The sequence below is a fragment of the Podarcis tiliguerta genome (genome assembly GCF_965153285.1).
Source record: "Podarcis tiliguerta genome assembly, chromosome: 3".
NCBI classification, from domain to species: domain Eukaryota; kingdom Metazoa; phylum Chordata; class Lepidosauria; order Squamata; family Lacertidae; genus Podarcis; species Podarcis tiliguerta.
The window spans coordinates 18,747,476-18,764,284 of record NC_139536.1 but is presented as its reverse complement, the minus strand read 5'-3'; the positions used below and the strand labels follow the sequence as shown (position 1 = coordinate 18,764,284).

At 40.6% G+C, this 16,809-nt stretch overlaps 1 protein-coding gene across 1 annotated transcript in view; it reads right to left on the bottom strand.

Annotated features, from left to right (window-relative positions):
• TTBK1 (tau tubulin kinase 1) overlaps positions 1 to 16,809 on the bottom strand; it is an 85,274-nt gene that overhangs the window by 47,589 nt on the left and 20,876 nt on the right. Inside the window, exons 3-5 of the mRNA XM_083433256.1 lie at positions 15,628 to 15,701; positions 9,629 to 9,769; positions 7,524 to 7,628 (exon numbers count right to left, since the gene is read on the bottom strand). Of these exons, the coding sequence (XP_083289382.1) occupies positions 7,524 to 7,628; positions 9,629 to 9,769; positions 15,628 to 15,701 (320 nt within the window). The remainder of the gene's footprint in view (positions 1 to 7,523; positions 7,629 to 9,628; positions 9,770 to 15,627; positions 15,702 to 16,809) is intronic.

The window sequence follows — 16,809 nt, the reverse complement described above, 5'->3', positions numbered from 1 at the left end:
CAAAATGGAGAGAAATAAAAACATAAATGAATTTGAAATCAGGTCAACAATTTCACCATTATTATTATTATTATTATTAAATTATTACTATTATTTCCCTTCTCTTGCAGCATGTGCCTTGGCTTCACTGCTCAAATTATCTAAAGCTGGTCACTTTGCAGATACTTTATGCCTGGGTGGTACACAGTGGCTTAGACTTTGGTGCTTGATCTATGCGAGGTAATACAGAAACTTCTGTCTTCAGGCAGAAAGAGCTGCAGTAAAAGCCACATAATCTCCCCGACTCACATGCTCATTGACACTTTCTCAGCCTGAATTTATTGGCATCATTTCTTATTTCTGCCCTGTTGATTTTTGCCATTGTGTCTTGACTGTTACTGCCTATGTCTCTGTCTGAATTGGGTATGGCTAAGTCTGTATTCTCAGGCACCACTCTATTCCACCCCCTTAACAGCCCATATTTATCTAGAACAGTCCTTATTTCCTGCTACCTGTCCCTGTCAAGTCACCATCCCAATCTGTATTTGGGGAAGACTGGAGGCGCCTTTTAAAATAGAATTAAGAGTGCAATACTAGAGTTGGCATTCTTTAGAATTCAACACCCACATGGCCGCACACGCACACCCCCCACAGCACCTAAAAGGCAAAGACAGCAGCAATAGCGCAAGGGAGGTCACAATGGAATCCTTACTGGCAGCGTGAGTTTTCCAGCTTTGCAACTTACAAGGCAGATGCATAGATGAGTAAATTACACAGTGGTTTAGCCATCAGAATTGTTCTTCCCTCCCCCATGCTTTAGGCAGGTGCCCATACCTATCTTATTTCTACATGGGATGACAGGCACATTAACCCATTTGGCCTTTATTTTGTAAAAACCTGATCTGGGAAATTGGGGTGGGGGGTGGGGGGGTGGGGACTTGGTAACATAAAGGATTCAGACAATCATGCCATACTTAGTCAAGTATGCTGCAAATTCACAGAACTATTGTTCCCAGAGTTTAAACCTAGCTATTAAAAACTAAGTTTGAACTGGCTACAGTGATGCCAGAGCCATTTCAAAAGCAGCCTCAACCCTTTATAAATTTCTGTTTCTTCATCCAGAAAGTTCGAAGAGGAAGCACAATACTTATTTTCAAATAATGCGATCAGTGGATTCTCTCTCAATTGCAGAAATATAAAATGCCAATTTACCACTTCCCCTTTATCTCCTAAAAAAATCTTTCAAGATAGCAAATGTTGCTGACTATGCTTGAGTTGTATCTATTCTGTATTAAATGCAATTATCTCCACTGAGACTTAACATCTGTACCATTCTGTTTTAAACATAATTTCTTAGGACCACTTAACTAACACATCTTCTTCAGAAGCCAGTGCAAGGTGGGCTAAAGTAAAGGAACACATATAGAGTTCTGATACAGACAGTAAAGACAGTTTTCTAAAATATACAATAGAGTGTGTGAAATAGGATGGTACCCTTGATGTGATAATTAGCAGTATTACAAGTACATAAAAGTGTCCCTATTTTCATCTGTGAAGCATCAACACTATGCTGTTCCTCAGGGAACTGAAAATATATTTTCCCACAACAACTGACTTTCACACAAGTGGTCAAGTACCATAATAAAGTTGGTGACATTTTGCAGTTCGGTTTTCATCACTTCATGAGCTCAAGCGTAATGGGGTCATAACAAACAAAATCTGAGAGAAAGGTGTAAACACAGCGTGTAGCATCTATCCTAAACTCTTGAAACCTTTTGTTTCCATTTGTATCACAGTACGGGCAACTTCTCTGCCACATCTTTATTAGCCTTTGGTCGGGCTGCCGGCATCAGGTAACAATGCACTAGCATTGGCCATTCTGGTTGCAGACAATGAGCATTTAAGCATGGAAATCACACTGTGTTGCCGTTTATATTCCTGAGTTATTCATGCAATATTGTTAATAGTATGCAACAATGCACTGATGTCTAACTTAAGTCACTCAGCTATGCCCCAATCAGATCCAGCACTCACGAGGCTATTTTATTAAAACAGTTCTGCTCCAATATATATTTCAAAATGTAGCAATAGTTGCACCAAGATTAGAAAATGCCTGTATCAGCAACTACATTTTTAAGTATTTGCAATGATGTGCCAATTTTAGATGGAACCTGGTCATGTAACAATTAAAAACATAATCTTCTTTAATTAGGGTTTTGGTTTCTGCTTCTTTCAACTTTCACACCTGATCGGGCATTCTCTTTCCTAATATTCAGCCTCAGCCATACAGATACACACGGACACAAAACTGCACTTACAAATACATACAATATCCCCAGTCAAGCATTGCAAACTACTGCAGTGCGGTCTGAATCACGAGGAGACAGAGCTCTAATCAATGGTCTAGGGCTGACTCAGCAGAAGCAGCAGCATGCAAAACACAGCAGCGCATTGCCAATTCATGCAAACAGGAGAAGCTTGCCATGACAAAAATGCTGCTTTCCCCTTGCCATTCCATGAAAGATAAAGCAGCAGAGATGTATTCAGCAGAGAGCTTCAAGGGGATGCGAGAGTTGTGCTAATAATAGAAGTGCGGGTCAGTTTTCAAACAGAGAACCAGAGTTAGTTTGAATTGTGAGAAAAGCATTATGAATTAAAGGCTACTGAACTGCTGGCAACAGTAAAACTAATTCCTATATTCAGGCATCTGGTTGACAACATGAATTCAGAATGAAAGCCTAGTCCTAGTATGATAGAGCACATTGCTAAACATATGCATGATGACAAATATTTAGAAGCATTTTCACATCTCTACTTAACATGGTAAACTTTGTTTGAATGGATAACATCTGTATAACAGAGAAAGTAGGCAAATTTTGCTGAACCACAATTTCATGCTACCCTAAATATAAACAGAATAACATTACAGCAAACCAATACATTACAACTATAAGTGGGCTGTTTCTTTTGAATTAATTCTTTGTGTTTATCTAGAATTGCAGCCCGGAACCCATTGCTACAGAACCAGAGTCCTCATTGTCCATTTTCTTCAAAGGAAAAAAGTAGAATAGTTGGGAGGCAGTCCATTAAAGGCAACTGAAAGAACCATTATTACAGAAAAACAAGCCTTTTTATTTGTTCTAATCTAGTTGAAGGGCAAGCCATAAAATATTGCAAAAATTGCCCTCCCTAAAGTTTCAGCTCTTCTGATTTATGCCTCAATCATGTAAAGGAAGCATGGCTTTACAGGCTACATGAAGTGCATTTTAAACCTGTAACTTGTTTAAGTACCCTCTATCTTAAGTAATTGTTTCTGGACAATGAACAATGTTACTATTACAGTGAATCATAGAATCATAGAGTTGGAAGAGACCACAAGGGCCATCAAGTCCAACCCCCTGCCAAGCAGGAAACACCATCAGAGCACTCCTGACATATGGTTGTCAAGCCTCTGCTTAAAGTGAGGGGGGAAAGTACAGTCATACCTCGGGTTGAAGTAGCTTCGGGTTAAGCATTTTTGGGTTGAGCTCCACAGCGACATGGAAGTAACGGAGCATGTTACTTCCGGGTTACGCCTCTTGCGCATGCGCAGATGCTAAAAATGATGTCACGCGCATGGGCAGAAGCAGCGAATCGCGACCCACGCACGCGCAGACGGGGGTTGCGTTCGCTTCAGGATGCAAACAGGGCTCCAGAACGGATCCCGTTCACATCCAGAGGTACCACTGTATTTGATCCCCTGCTAAATTTGCCCGTTTGCCCTCTGACAAAGAAATGACCAGTCCATAATTTTAATGGTAGGTTTATTGTAGCTGTGAGAGACAGAATAACAACAGGAAAAACCCCAGAAACCCAGAAGACAAAAGACTGAGATTGATGTGCATTATAATGAGTGAAATAAGTATTTGATCCCTTTCCAAAAGATGACTTAGTACTTGGTGGTGTGCTGTATCTTGGTGGCAAAACCCTTGTTGGCAATTACAGAGGTCAGACGTTTCTTGTAGGTGGCCATCAGGTTTACACACATCTCAGGAGGTATTTTGTCCCACTCCTCTATGCAGATCCTCTCAAAGTCAGTAAGATTTTGAGGCTGATGTGTAGCTATTCGAAACTTCAGCTCCCTCCACAGATTTTTGATGGGATTAAGGTCTGGAGACTGGCTAGGCCACTCCAGGACCTTATGAACTGGTCATTTCTTCGTCAGAGGGAAAACGAGCAAATTTAGCAGGGGATCAAATGCTTTCCCCCCTCATTGTAACTACTTAGAAGAAGAAGAAACACTGTGGTATTTTGCTAACTGCAACCTTCATCAAATGTGCAAAGTAGACTCCAATGGTGGCATGCAAGTGAGTTGAGGTACACTTGGCAGACAAACCATTAGCAAATTGTCTTACAAATATATAGCAATGCCCTGAAGTGTATGTAACCCAAGGTACCACTGTACTTTCCTTTCAAACCCACAATATACCTGTCCACTTCCCAGCAGGACAACTAAGAAGGCAAATGAGAGTTTGATCATCATTTGGATTAGTCAGGGTGGGACTCCCCCATTCAGCAGCCAACTATTCAAACTAATGCTATAGAAGAAAGAGTACTAATTGGGTGTTCTGCTCTGCACTCTGGTATCTACCAAGTAGGGTGACATGATGCTCGGCTCTGTGAGGTCTGCTGTGGACGAGGTCATGTGCTAGGCAGACTATCTTTAAACAGTACTGTATAGAAAGATTGAGCTCCATTACAAAGCTTTGTGTCAGAGGAGCAGTGACTACCTGGGAATCTGTTGATGCAGCCTAGAATAGCAGTGACTTTTTTTTTCTTTTTTCTTTTTTGCTGCAGCAGCACACTGTTCCCTCATGCTAAGCTTGTGGTCTACTAAGACCCCGGATCCTTTTCACATATAGTACCAGAAAGTGAGGTCCCCGCCCCCCTGATTCATATATTTGTGCAGCTGGTTCTGCCTAAGGGTAGAACCTTACATTTGTCCCTATTGAAATTAATTTTGTAGTTTGGGCCCAGTTCTCCAATCTGTTACGCATATTTTCAATCCCGATTCCATCTTCTGAGGCAATAGTTACCCTTCCTAGTTTGTTGTCATCTGCAAATGTGATGCTCATCCCCTCAATTCCTTTTAAGTTTACTGCGTCTTTTACCATTATCCATCTGTTGTATGTCCATAGCTACCATAGTATCCAAGTCAATTGGATACTTTATAGACATTGAACAACGGGCCCAGGACAGAACCCTGCTTGTAACTTTATTCCAGGATGATGAGGAAGCATTAGTGAACACTCTTTGGGTTCAGTCAGTCAACCAGCTACTAATCCATCCAAAAATTACCTCATTCAACTCACATCTTACCAGCTTCCTTACAAGAATATCGTGGGGGAACTTTGTCAGAAGCCTTACTGAAATCAAAATACACTATATCCATTCTCCTGATCCAACAAGCTTGTAGCTCTATCAAAAAAAGAAATGAAACTCATCTGGGAAGACACGTTTTTGAGAAACCTATGCTGGGTCTTAGTAATCACATCATCCATTTCTAAGTGGTCATAGACCAACTGTTGAAATATCTATTCTAGGACTTTCCTGGTATTGATGTCAAGCTCACCAGTCAGTAATTACCTAGGTCTTCTTTTCCCCCCTTTTGAAGAAGGGGACAACATTTGCCTGCCTCTCGTCTGCAGGGACCTTACCTATTCTCCAGGAATTCTCAAAGATTACAGACAAAGACTCACAAGCTCCTTTAGTACCCTTGGATGCAGCTCATCAGGCCCTGGAGATTTGAATCCACTCTAAGTACCTAGGTGTACCCTAAACCACCATTTTTCCTATCTTGGGCTGCAGCTCCCTCCTTGCATCACTTATTATGTTATCACCAGGTTGGGCACTGCTTCTCTTTTGGGTAAAAAGAGATAGAAAGCAATTGTTGAGCAGTTCCACCTTCTCTCTGTCATCCAATAGCATTTCTCCACGAAGAAGGACTTGTTTGTCCTTCCTCCTGCTTCAAACACAGCCAAAGAAACCTTTATTATTGATTTTAACCTCTTTTTCAAGCCTGAACTCATTCTGAGCTTTGGCCTGCCTGACCTTCTTCCTGCTGGATACTCTTGTATACTCTTCCTTCGTGATTTCCCTTTTCCCCCATTTCTTACATGTGCCCTTCTTAAATCTCAGCTCATCTGTAAGCTCCTTATGCAGCCATCAGAAGTTGGGCAGCTTGCATAAATCTATGGCTGATAGCAGCTGAGTCATGAAATGAAGATGTCAGGTTTTTAAAAAGGACAAGGGCGGAGGAGAACAGGAATTAGACTGCTTGAGTCCTTAAGGCCTTATAGGATCCAGGAGGAGAGTACTGGGTGGGTGGGAGATTCATGAAATGCTGTTTTTAAAAAATAACCCTTTAACCCTGTATTGCAAGTTCTGTGCAATCAAGTCTCAAAATAGCTCTATGAAGCTTCTTTTCCAGGCTGCTTAGAGCACAGAAGAGCAGCCCTCCTGGTTAGGTGTCGGGGATGCGCTGCAACATTTGTTGCAGGCTGCACTTATTTTAATCTACATTTCATACATGGCATCCTTTTATTAATACCTTAGTATTATGAACTATGATGCAATCAATGGAGATCAGTCTCCATACTTAATTTTAATATTTATTCATTTTCCCACTGATCTGGTGGCAATGTTAATCTCTCTGAGGTAATCACAAAGCATGCAGACACAAGACAGCCTAGAGTCGGAAACAAAACATCTTAAACACCAGGAAAACTGTAGACCACATGGAGCGAGATAGGAGAGTGCTGCTTCTTACTTGCTTCTGATAGACTTCAAATTATCTTTAGCAGAGGATCAGCTTATAGAGAAAAACATTGCCCTACCCCCAACTCTGAACATACAGAGCTCCTTCATGTTCACAAAAGGCCCCTGCAAGGAAGTACCTTGCAGGCAAGAAATATCATTATGTGCCTCAGAGCATGAGTGATAAGAGGATGCTGATTCGCCTCTACATACCTGCTGATAATGCTGAAACCATAAAGAAGGAAGGTGGAAAAGGCCACAGGGTGAAAACAAATGTTTGTTTGTTTGTTTTAAAAGAGAACACCTCAAAATGATGGAGAAAATTAGTTCCAAAATAACACCCCCCAACTTCCCACACTAGACATGTTTAAAAAATGGGAGCTTCAGGAGAAGTAAACTAATGAAACAATGTGAACTTCTTAAAACAGCACTTCTTCCTTTGGTTTTGAGCCAAGACACTGAGCAACAGGCACATGTATACCTTACAGCGAAGGGTGGGTAATAAATGATGATAATAATAATAATAATAATAATAATAATAATAATAATAATAATAGAAAAAACCATGTTTTCAAAAGAAATAAAGTCTCTCTGTTACAACAGGGAGAACCTGATAGGTTCAGTTTCTATCCCATCAAGTGTACCTGCCCAACCAGCATCAACAGTATTGTGAGAATGAATTAACATAATCAGGATTTGTTTGAAACATTTATAATCCCCCATAGAAATGAAAAAAAAGCATCACTTACAGGCCGGACTTCACCGTTGGTATTGGTATACTGTCGAGCCAGACCAAAATCTAACATATAACATTTTCTGTAGGTTGAGGGGAGGCGTCCCATGGCAAAGTTGGACTAGAGAAAAACAGAAGGATAGGAAGAGTTGGGGGAAATATGTATTTTTCACATGTAACAAGAGAGATCATACCAGTTATTAATATAATTATGCTTAAAGTTATCAGCCACTTGCTACAAGGGCATTTGCAGCTCCAGCTACTAATCAACCCTGTTTTCTACCTTAAGATTGCTTCAATAATTGCAGCTCATCCCAAATGCTGTAGCTTCCCCTGGCTTACATCCTCTGAAAACCAGTTTCATTTTCACCTTACCTTTAGACAGTGTTTGCAGTAATCCATATGCTCAGTACAAAAAAATACTTCTAATTGTTAAACACTTGCCTAGTAAAGTTTTTCCTTTATCAAAACGAAGAAAAAATAACACAACATGACCTAAATTGCTTTGAAGATGAAGCACAGTGGACCAAGGCCTCCCACTCAACCCACATGAATTGAAATTTACTGAGCAGACTCAGCCGGAACTCCCCGGGCTGTGCAGCGCCATGATCGTGTTGCTGCGGCAATTGTGTTGGCATGGCAAATGTGGCGGTGGGTGCTCAACAACTTTAGGTGGGCTTTCAGCAAGTTCCACCACCAATTGTTGCTGCCTTCTGGACCTCTCATGGAGGAGGTACATGAAGTAGGGCCCTCAGATGATTGCAGGACTCAGGTTGGTTCATATGGGGAAATGAGGTCACTGAGGTATTGCAGTCCTGAGCCATTTAAGGCTTTATAGGTCAAAACCAGCACCTTTCTTAATATTATTATTATTACTACTACTATTACTATCGTCCTGTATTCAATTTGTATACTGCCCTTCATACAAAGCTCCCAGGGCGGTTCACAAAAGATAAATATAAAATGAGAAAACAAAATACAGAATAAAACATAAACATAACAAACCAATGACACCCCCCAACACGTTTAAAAAGCCATAGGGTGTTAATCAGCCAAATACCTGGTTGAAGAGAAATATTTTTGCCTGGCGTCAAAAGATATGTAATGAAAGTACCAGGCAAACCTGCCTGGGGAAAGCATTCCACAAATGGGAAGCTACCATAGAAAAGGCCCGTTATTGTGTTGCTACCCTCCAGACCTCTCATGGAGGAGGTACACAACTAAGGGCCTCAGAGGATGATCACAGGGTACAGGTTGGTTCATATGGGGAGAGACTGTCCTTGGGATATCATGGTCCTGAGCCATTTAGGGCTTTATAGGTCAAAACTACTTGGCAGCCAGTACAGTTGGGCCAAGTTCAGTGTAATATGCCCAAACCATCTTGCCATGGTGAGAAAGCTGGCTGCCAAATTCTGTACCAGCTGAAGTTTCCAGACCACCTTCAGTTCCTTTTTAAAATAGGTGGGATGCAAGTTTTAAATATAAATTTAAATAAATGCCAACTGCTTTGAGACAGGGTAATGTATTGCTAGGACTGGATCAACGTGGTCTCAGTGCAGAACTGACACTTGGGTTTTATCTCTGCTATCTGGGAAACCCTCTGGCATACTGATACATTAAACCCACAACAGTTTACCCCCAGTTTAAAAGAATCCTAAGAACCATAGTTTGGGGAGGGAATTCTCTGCAAGAGAGTCCTGGACAGCCTCATACAATTACTGTTCCTGGTATTCTTTGGGAAGAAATAATTCTTAAACCAATTAATGAAATCTATAATGAAACTCCTAACCTTCTCACATCGCCTCTTTCTGTACACTATTTGCAAAGTGCAAATTATCAAAGTCTATTAAGCTGGCCATGCATGTGACTGAGGCATGGACCTTGCTATTCACAAGTTATACGCACTGGATGGCTGCCACCCTGCCCAAATCAAGCTTCATATAGTAAAAGGAAGGAATCAAACAGCACTGTATCAACTGGATGGCTGCCATTTTTTTTCTCAATTACAGGGATAACTATCCTCTCACTTAATAGTAAAGTTCTTGGATAAAATAACAGCATCAACAACAGGAAATGCAAACTCTGTAAGTAGGGAAAACAAGGTCATTGCAAACTACTCACAGGCTTGATGTCTCGGTGCAAAAATCCCACTGAATGAATGGCTTCTATAGATTCTAGAATCTGTTTGCCTAATCGGAGGGTTGTGCTCAGTGTAAAAGTTCCCCGCGGCTGGCTTCTTCTGAGGTCTGCAAGATTCCGGCCCTGAAAGAGGTGTATACTGGTTTTATAGCACTAATTTTTCAGCATCAGTTACAACACAGTAGCTAAATACAATCCACGGGGAAATGGGGAAAAAATATCCTCTCTGTTCAGGCTTGGCATTTTTTAGCAGCCCAGATTATTGTGCATTCAGTCTGGAAAAGTGGAGGGCACAACTAGGCATGCTATGATCAGATGTCCTGCTGCTTTTTCTCTCCATCAAAGCTCAATGGAAACTTGGTGTGGGGAGGAATCTGATCAGGATGGTGGAATTGGGTGAACACTCCCTCTTCTTCTGCACTACCCCCACTGTTTTCGTGATTGAAATCACACTAAAAAAATCTACTGTTTGCTCATGGGAGTGAGAATATATAGATAGATGCTTTTTTAAAAAATGCAAGAGATCTTGTCCCTAGCTCTCTCACATCAAACATCTGTCTTAAGTTCGGCTTTAGGAAAGTTCCCCAAAATGCTTTGCCAAAGGCACATGAAAACCAAGGCTAGCAAATAAAGTGAGCTTGAAAATGGGATTAGACTGATTAGTGGAGGATAAGGTCATCAATGGCTACTAGTCAGGGCGGCTATATATAACACTGAATATCACAGGCAGAATTCCTCCAAATACCACTTGCCAGGGAACATGAACTAGAGAGTGATGCTGCACTCATGCCTTGTTTATGGGCTTCCCAGGAGCTTCTCACTGGCCATTGTGCAAACAAAATGCTGGACTAGATGGGATTCAGCAGGGCTCTTCTTTCTTTTAAATATTTTTATTTGATTTTACTTTAGCTAATAGTAACAAATGAAACTGAGCGAGCAGCACTATTTCCAGATAATCAGCAGCCCAAAAAGAAAAGCTTTGTTACATCAAACTGAGCAACAGTCCTACCACCACACAATGAAGTCCAACCCAAAACATCTCTCAAGAGGAGCCCATGTGTTGGTTGGTTGAGTCAATCAATCATGTTCTTTATGTGGAGCATAAGTAATAAAGCAATGCCAGCTTCAACAAAAACTATCTTTGCCTATCATTAGATTTCACTGTGCTTCAACCTATTTTGTTAGGTTTTCCATTATGGCACGCAACTGTATTTGTTGGTACTACTTCACCTGTTCTTCCCCACTTTTTAGCAATTGTTAATGTGGCTGCAAGAAACAAGATGACCAAGAGTTCCTTATACAAAACATATTGTATGGATTGGGTTGATGTATTTGACCAGTTCATAATCCCATTTCATGCAAAACTAGTTCCCAACCCCTTTTTAATTGCAGCACAAGTCCCCCACATATGAAAACCATTGCCTGTTACCCTACATTCTGACCAACACATGGGCTGCAGGAGTTCAAAATCCTGTTCAGGGTGTGGGGAATCAGGTACCAGGTATCTGGTGGAATGGAACTCCACAACCCAGCTTTCAAAGTCTCTTGATTTTACTCTACCCTAACCCTCTTTGCCCCCACTTCTTCCATCTCCTTTCTGAATACTGTCACTTCTGGAATTATAGGCAACTTCCCCCCCTTCCATTCATCTTTAATCAGTACCATATTTGTGCTGTCAGTTACCGTTTCCTTAGTAATGGAGATTCTAACAAGCACATATTTGACTCATATCTTCCCATGATGGGTCTCTCCCAATCACTGTCTTTCATGCTCAAATATGGACAGAATCTAACCAATGACCTTTCAACTGAAGTCCCTCCTTTTTGGCCATCGAAAATGATTCTGCTTACCAGCAGGAAAGTTTTCCATCCAGATATCTCCTTACTTAGCTATTACTTTTCATCTACATAACCATGCACCGCCTAGTCACTAACTGATCACATGTTTCAAGCTGGAACCTTAAATTGGAAAAAACGCAACACACTTTCCCCCCAGAAGTCATAACATTAAACAAATAAGGCAATTCATAATGAATCTTCCAAACACACAGAATCTGGCAACAGTGATTTCTCCTCACTTGAACTCTCCATATAAAGGGCTGGATGCACTCTACAATCTAAACTAATCCCAGAAACAGAATCATCTTTCCGATTTGATACTTCTCATACTTGGAACAGACTCAGTTGTAAAAGCTCTTCTTAAAATTTCAATACCTAGCATAAGAAGTCTGACTGTAAAGAGATACTCTGCATCCATATTCATGCTTAAAATTACTGATACTCATTCCTCACAAAGCCTCAGCAGGCGGAAAAACTGTTGAGAATCTTTCTGCAAACATACATACAACCTGGGGAAAGAGAAAAAGTATTTCCCATACGGGGAAAAGTTACAATTGCCGGGGGAGGGGGCTTTTTAGCTTAGAAGAAAAGTTAAGAAAGGTATGACAGAGGTGTATAAAATTACGGATGGTGCAGATAAAGTTAACAGGTCTTTCTCCATCTTCCTTCATACTAGAACCCGGGGTCATCTTATAAAGCTGAAGAACAGACAAAAAGAAGTACCGCTTCAACGGGGCAGAGTTACATTATGCAATTCAGTGGGAATGTCCTCCAACTTAAACAGGTTTAAAAGGGGATTAGACAAATCCATGGAGGACAGAGTTCTGAATGACTACTAGTCACGCTGGTAGCCTACTTCTGCCAGAATCAAGGGTACAATGCCTCTGAATCTCAGTCACAAGGAAGCATCAGTGCTGTTGAGCTCTTATCCTGCTAGTGGTTTTCCCGTTGTACTTAATTGTTTGCCTGAGATGTTGTGAGCTACTTTGGGCACAATTTTGTGGAAAGGTGGCATACAAATAAACAGATGATGGTGATGATGGAATAAGCTACTAGCTCAGATAGGCCATTGGTCTGATCCAGTTGGGTTTTTCGTATATTCTTTCTCTCTATGAATTAATTTAAATTTTTGTCTTAAAGACTTATCTTTTTAAATTAAATAGTGTCACCACTAGCTTGAACACTTCTGCACTAGTTCACACACATAGGTACTTTACTAAATCACTTAACCACTGAAAACTTCAAGAATCTATGAACTGTATCTATTGAAGAGCACTTGAGTTTGAAAGGATATGAGCCTTTGGTCTGGCTGCAGAAGATTATCTGACCGTATATCTTGGTATCTGAATGGTAAGGCCCATCTGGCTCACAAGTATCCAGCAGCAGTTGCTGAAGAAGAAGACGGTTGGAGATCCATCTGAGAGAGTCCTTTATGACCTGATTCCCTGGTTCTCTGCCTGACCCATTACCCCTTGCCTGCAAGAGTTTCAGTCTTATTTAAGGGTTGCTGCTGTTGCCTTGACTGTTAAAAAGGCAATTCAATTTTTCCATAGCTGAAATAAGTAGGGATATACTCTCCAAGTTCCCAAAAGACAATCGTGTGAAATTAGAATATCAATATGCTATTTTCACATCATCCTGGAAATGGGCTAGCTACCTATTAATGTAAACCTGTAATGGAACAGAGTTACATTTACAGAAAGAATGAATCATACCAACTCCTTAATAACTCCTTTCCTGCTCTACTTGAGTAACTCTTATGATTCTTGTAATCATAAACCAACATTCCACTCATTCTTTTTCCGTTTACTAGCCTTGTGAAGCTTGTAATTTTTGTATATATCTCCATCTCACTGCATTGTTCAGCAGGGTCTGTTAGGGGTAATTTGAAAAGGCTTGGAGCATTATTTACCATCCTGCAGGATTTGTGGAGACCTGTATTGTCATACTGAATAGGGAAAAGCAAATGAACTCTAAAAAAACCACACACATGCTCAGGAATTTCTCGCACTGAAAATCAATAGGATGGTTTTATCAGTGCTCTCATAATTATTATTGATATCTCCAAACTGGGTACTAAGGGGCCTCTTTAAACATCCCTTTTATTGTGCATTTATGATGGTTTGTGTTCATGAAGGCAGTGATCATACATGATCCCTTTCCCATACTATCTACACCAGGAAATGTTTTGAGGTTGTCATACTGCTCCATTTCCAATCAGTTTATATCTTGCAATTCCTACTAAAATCCTGTAACTTTTCATACCACAAATGTTCTGGGGTGGGGTTCTTAGTTCTGCTGCTGTTATGCTATAGCCCCACAACACAACAATTATATGGTAGTACTGGGGAAGCATCACAGAACAACTAATCAAGCAAAGTAAATCCAACACCTGAATCTTCATTGGATGATTCCAATATGAAGATTCAGGACAGACAAAATTAAGTACTTCTCCACACAGTGGCTTAGTGAAACTATGGAAATTGGTCGCACAATTTGTAGTGGTGGCCAACAACTTGGAAGGCTTTAAATGATTAGCTACATTTGTGGAGAATAAGGCTATCAACTACTAGCTGCAATATCTATGTTCTACATTCACTGCTGGAATCACAAGTGCTGTGAATCAATAGTGTGAAGAGCACTGTGGCACTCAGGTCCAGTTTGCAGGCTTCCTACAGGCATCTGGTTGGCCACTGTGAGAACAGGATGCTGGGCTAGATGGACCTTTGGCCTGATCCAGTAGTGCTCTTCTTATGCTCTTAAAGCATCAGCTCCCATTAGGAACAGCCATGGCCCAGACCGATCAGACCATGAGTTAGCCAACTGAGGCAACCATCTCAGACAAAAGAATATGCGTGTCCTTTAAAAATCAGGATGTTTTCAGTAATTCTTCACTCTCCCATTCTCTCCCACTCCTTAGCCAGGAGTAAAATGCCATGTGGATTTCCTGCCTCAGGCGCCAATGCATTTTAGGCCAGCTGTGGCCATGATGTTGTGAGAGCCCTGTGTTCAGTTCTGGCTGATACTTCAGCTCAGAAGGGATTTGGAGGAGAGCAACAATCACGCTAAAACGTGTAGAAATAAAGCCATATGATAATAGAAGTGAAAAAGGAATGAAGATGTCACCACTCAGATCTAAAAATAAAGTCTTTTTTACTCCGGAGTTCTTATTACAAAAACCCAGCAGAGCTTTTCATCATATTAAGAGATGGCCTCAGGCTTCATCCCATCTTTCTCAAAACACCTTCCTCACATCACAGAAAATTTAAAACCAGTCTCTGAAACATGCTATTAACTTGCTAAAGCACTGTAATCAAAAGAAGATTAAGGGAGCAGAATCAAAATTCCAAAATGAGCCAGCATTCGTACACCGCTAGCTTTCATATACCACTAAAACTCTCATTTTCAAGTCACAACCACAAAACATCTTTAGAAGTGCAACATAAAACCTTTGCTCTGTCACAAAGGTTTTATGGTATGTTGCATTATTTATTTATTTATTTAGGTGGGGTGGGAGGGGGAAGAGTGCAGTCCTCTCTCCGTCCCTAATTCAAAAAACAAACGTATCCAAATAATGGTAGAAAGCTATTATTTGTGGTTGCTCCTGAACCCATAACCCACCTGGCACATATAAAGACCAGGAAAGGGACCTGACTCTCCCTTTTGCACCAAACTGTGATTCATTTTCATCACTACAAAGGCCCTCCCAAATTTTAGAGAACTTTGGGGATGGGGTGGGGTTTGCTTACAATCAAGTGTAAGAGACAGAGTCCTGCCACTTCAGACTATCTGCAGATATCAGTGTGAATTAAAAAAAAAAAAAATCCCTCCTGTCCTCTGGGGAGGCACTTGGAAGCAGTATAAGAGACTGAACACTTCTCAGTGTCTCCAAGACTGGGACAAAGTGAAATGCTGACTCCTCCCCCAAGTATGTCTGAGTAGGGGGATATTTCTCTCTCTTACCCAGCACAAAATAACCGCCCCCTCTGAATTCCCTGGAATGTGCTCTAGAAAAGGGAGAGATTTCTCACTTTGTGCTTTTCCTAATGACCACATTTGTGCACAAAATACCTAGTCAACAGTGTGGTGACCTACTAACTACATCTGTGGAGCACTGGGGAAACAGAATACCAAAGAACTCACCTGAAGCTGCATGACAACATAGTTGAACTTCTCATTCCTTCCACAGCCAATAAATCTGCAAACGTGATCTTTCCCTGCAAAGAGTAAAGACAGTAAATTAGTAAATTAGTTCCAGTGTATTTATGTGAGTAAAAGCAAGGAGTACAAGATGTTTCCATAAGCAAGTCATACTTACATAAAATTTTGCTCATGCCCTCTTTACAGTCAACTGTACATTCCAAGTCCAGTAAAACTAAGACTGTACTACTATGTAGACTTAGTTGGCAATAAGTCCCCATAAACATAGTAGAACATACTTCTGAGAAGTATGGGCTGCATGTAGAAATGTTGTGTATTGCTTATCTAATTTAATGCAAACACTCAAGAATCACATTTCCTCCACTTGTTAAAAGTAACTGCTATAAAATGCACTGTAGAAAAGAAACAGTTGTGATCTTCTCTGTGATGGTCATGGGGGGTGCCCCAATAATAACATTAAAAACTAACAATATAGGAGTAAATCTCCTTTAAAATGAATTATAACTAAGAACTCATTTTTAACTTGCACTTTTAAACTTCCTTTAAATATTTGAAAAAAATATTTCAAACATGCAGCTGCATCACCAAATAATTTACATCCGAACATGTTGAAGGGGTAAATGAGGAACTATACCAGATCACCCACTGAAACTGGCTAGCTGTAAGGTCAGGGCAGAGTAAAAAAAGATATATCAAGTTCCCCTATGCACAACACTTGACTAACTCACGAAATTCATTAGCACACCCCGTAATGATAGCCAGTGTCTTTGATAGCTTTTAAAAAAGGCTTAGCCAAATCCATTGCCTATTAATGGCTATTACCATCACCACAAAATTGAGCATCCATATTTGGAAGTTTAATCTTGCATGGGCGTTTATCTCAGAGAACTAGATGCTAAGGACACACACAGGGAACGGCTATCTTCATTATGCCCTACTTGCAAGCTTCTTTTCTGGTTTGCTCTCAGAAGCAAAATGTTGGATCATTGTCTAACCCAGCAGAGCAATCTGTATATCTATGAGACTAGAAACACTCTTTGTATGAGTGCTGCAGCAACAGGAAATATTTAAAAAGAAATCCCAATCCACAGAGTAAAAGAAATATGAGCTGCTCAGAAAGTTCAGTTCTCCTCTCAGATCATTAGAACTGTCCTTGGTGCTATC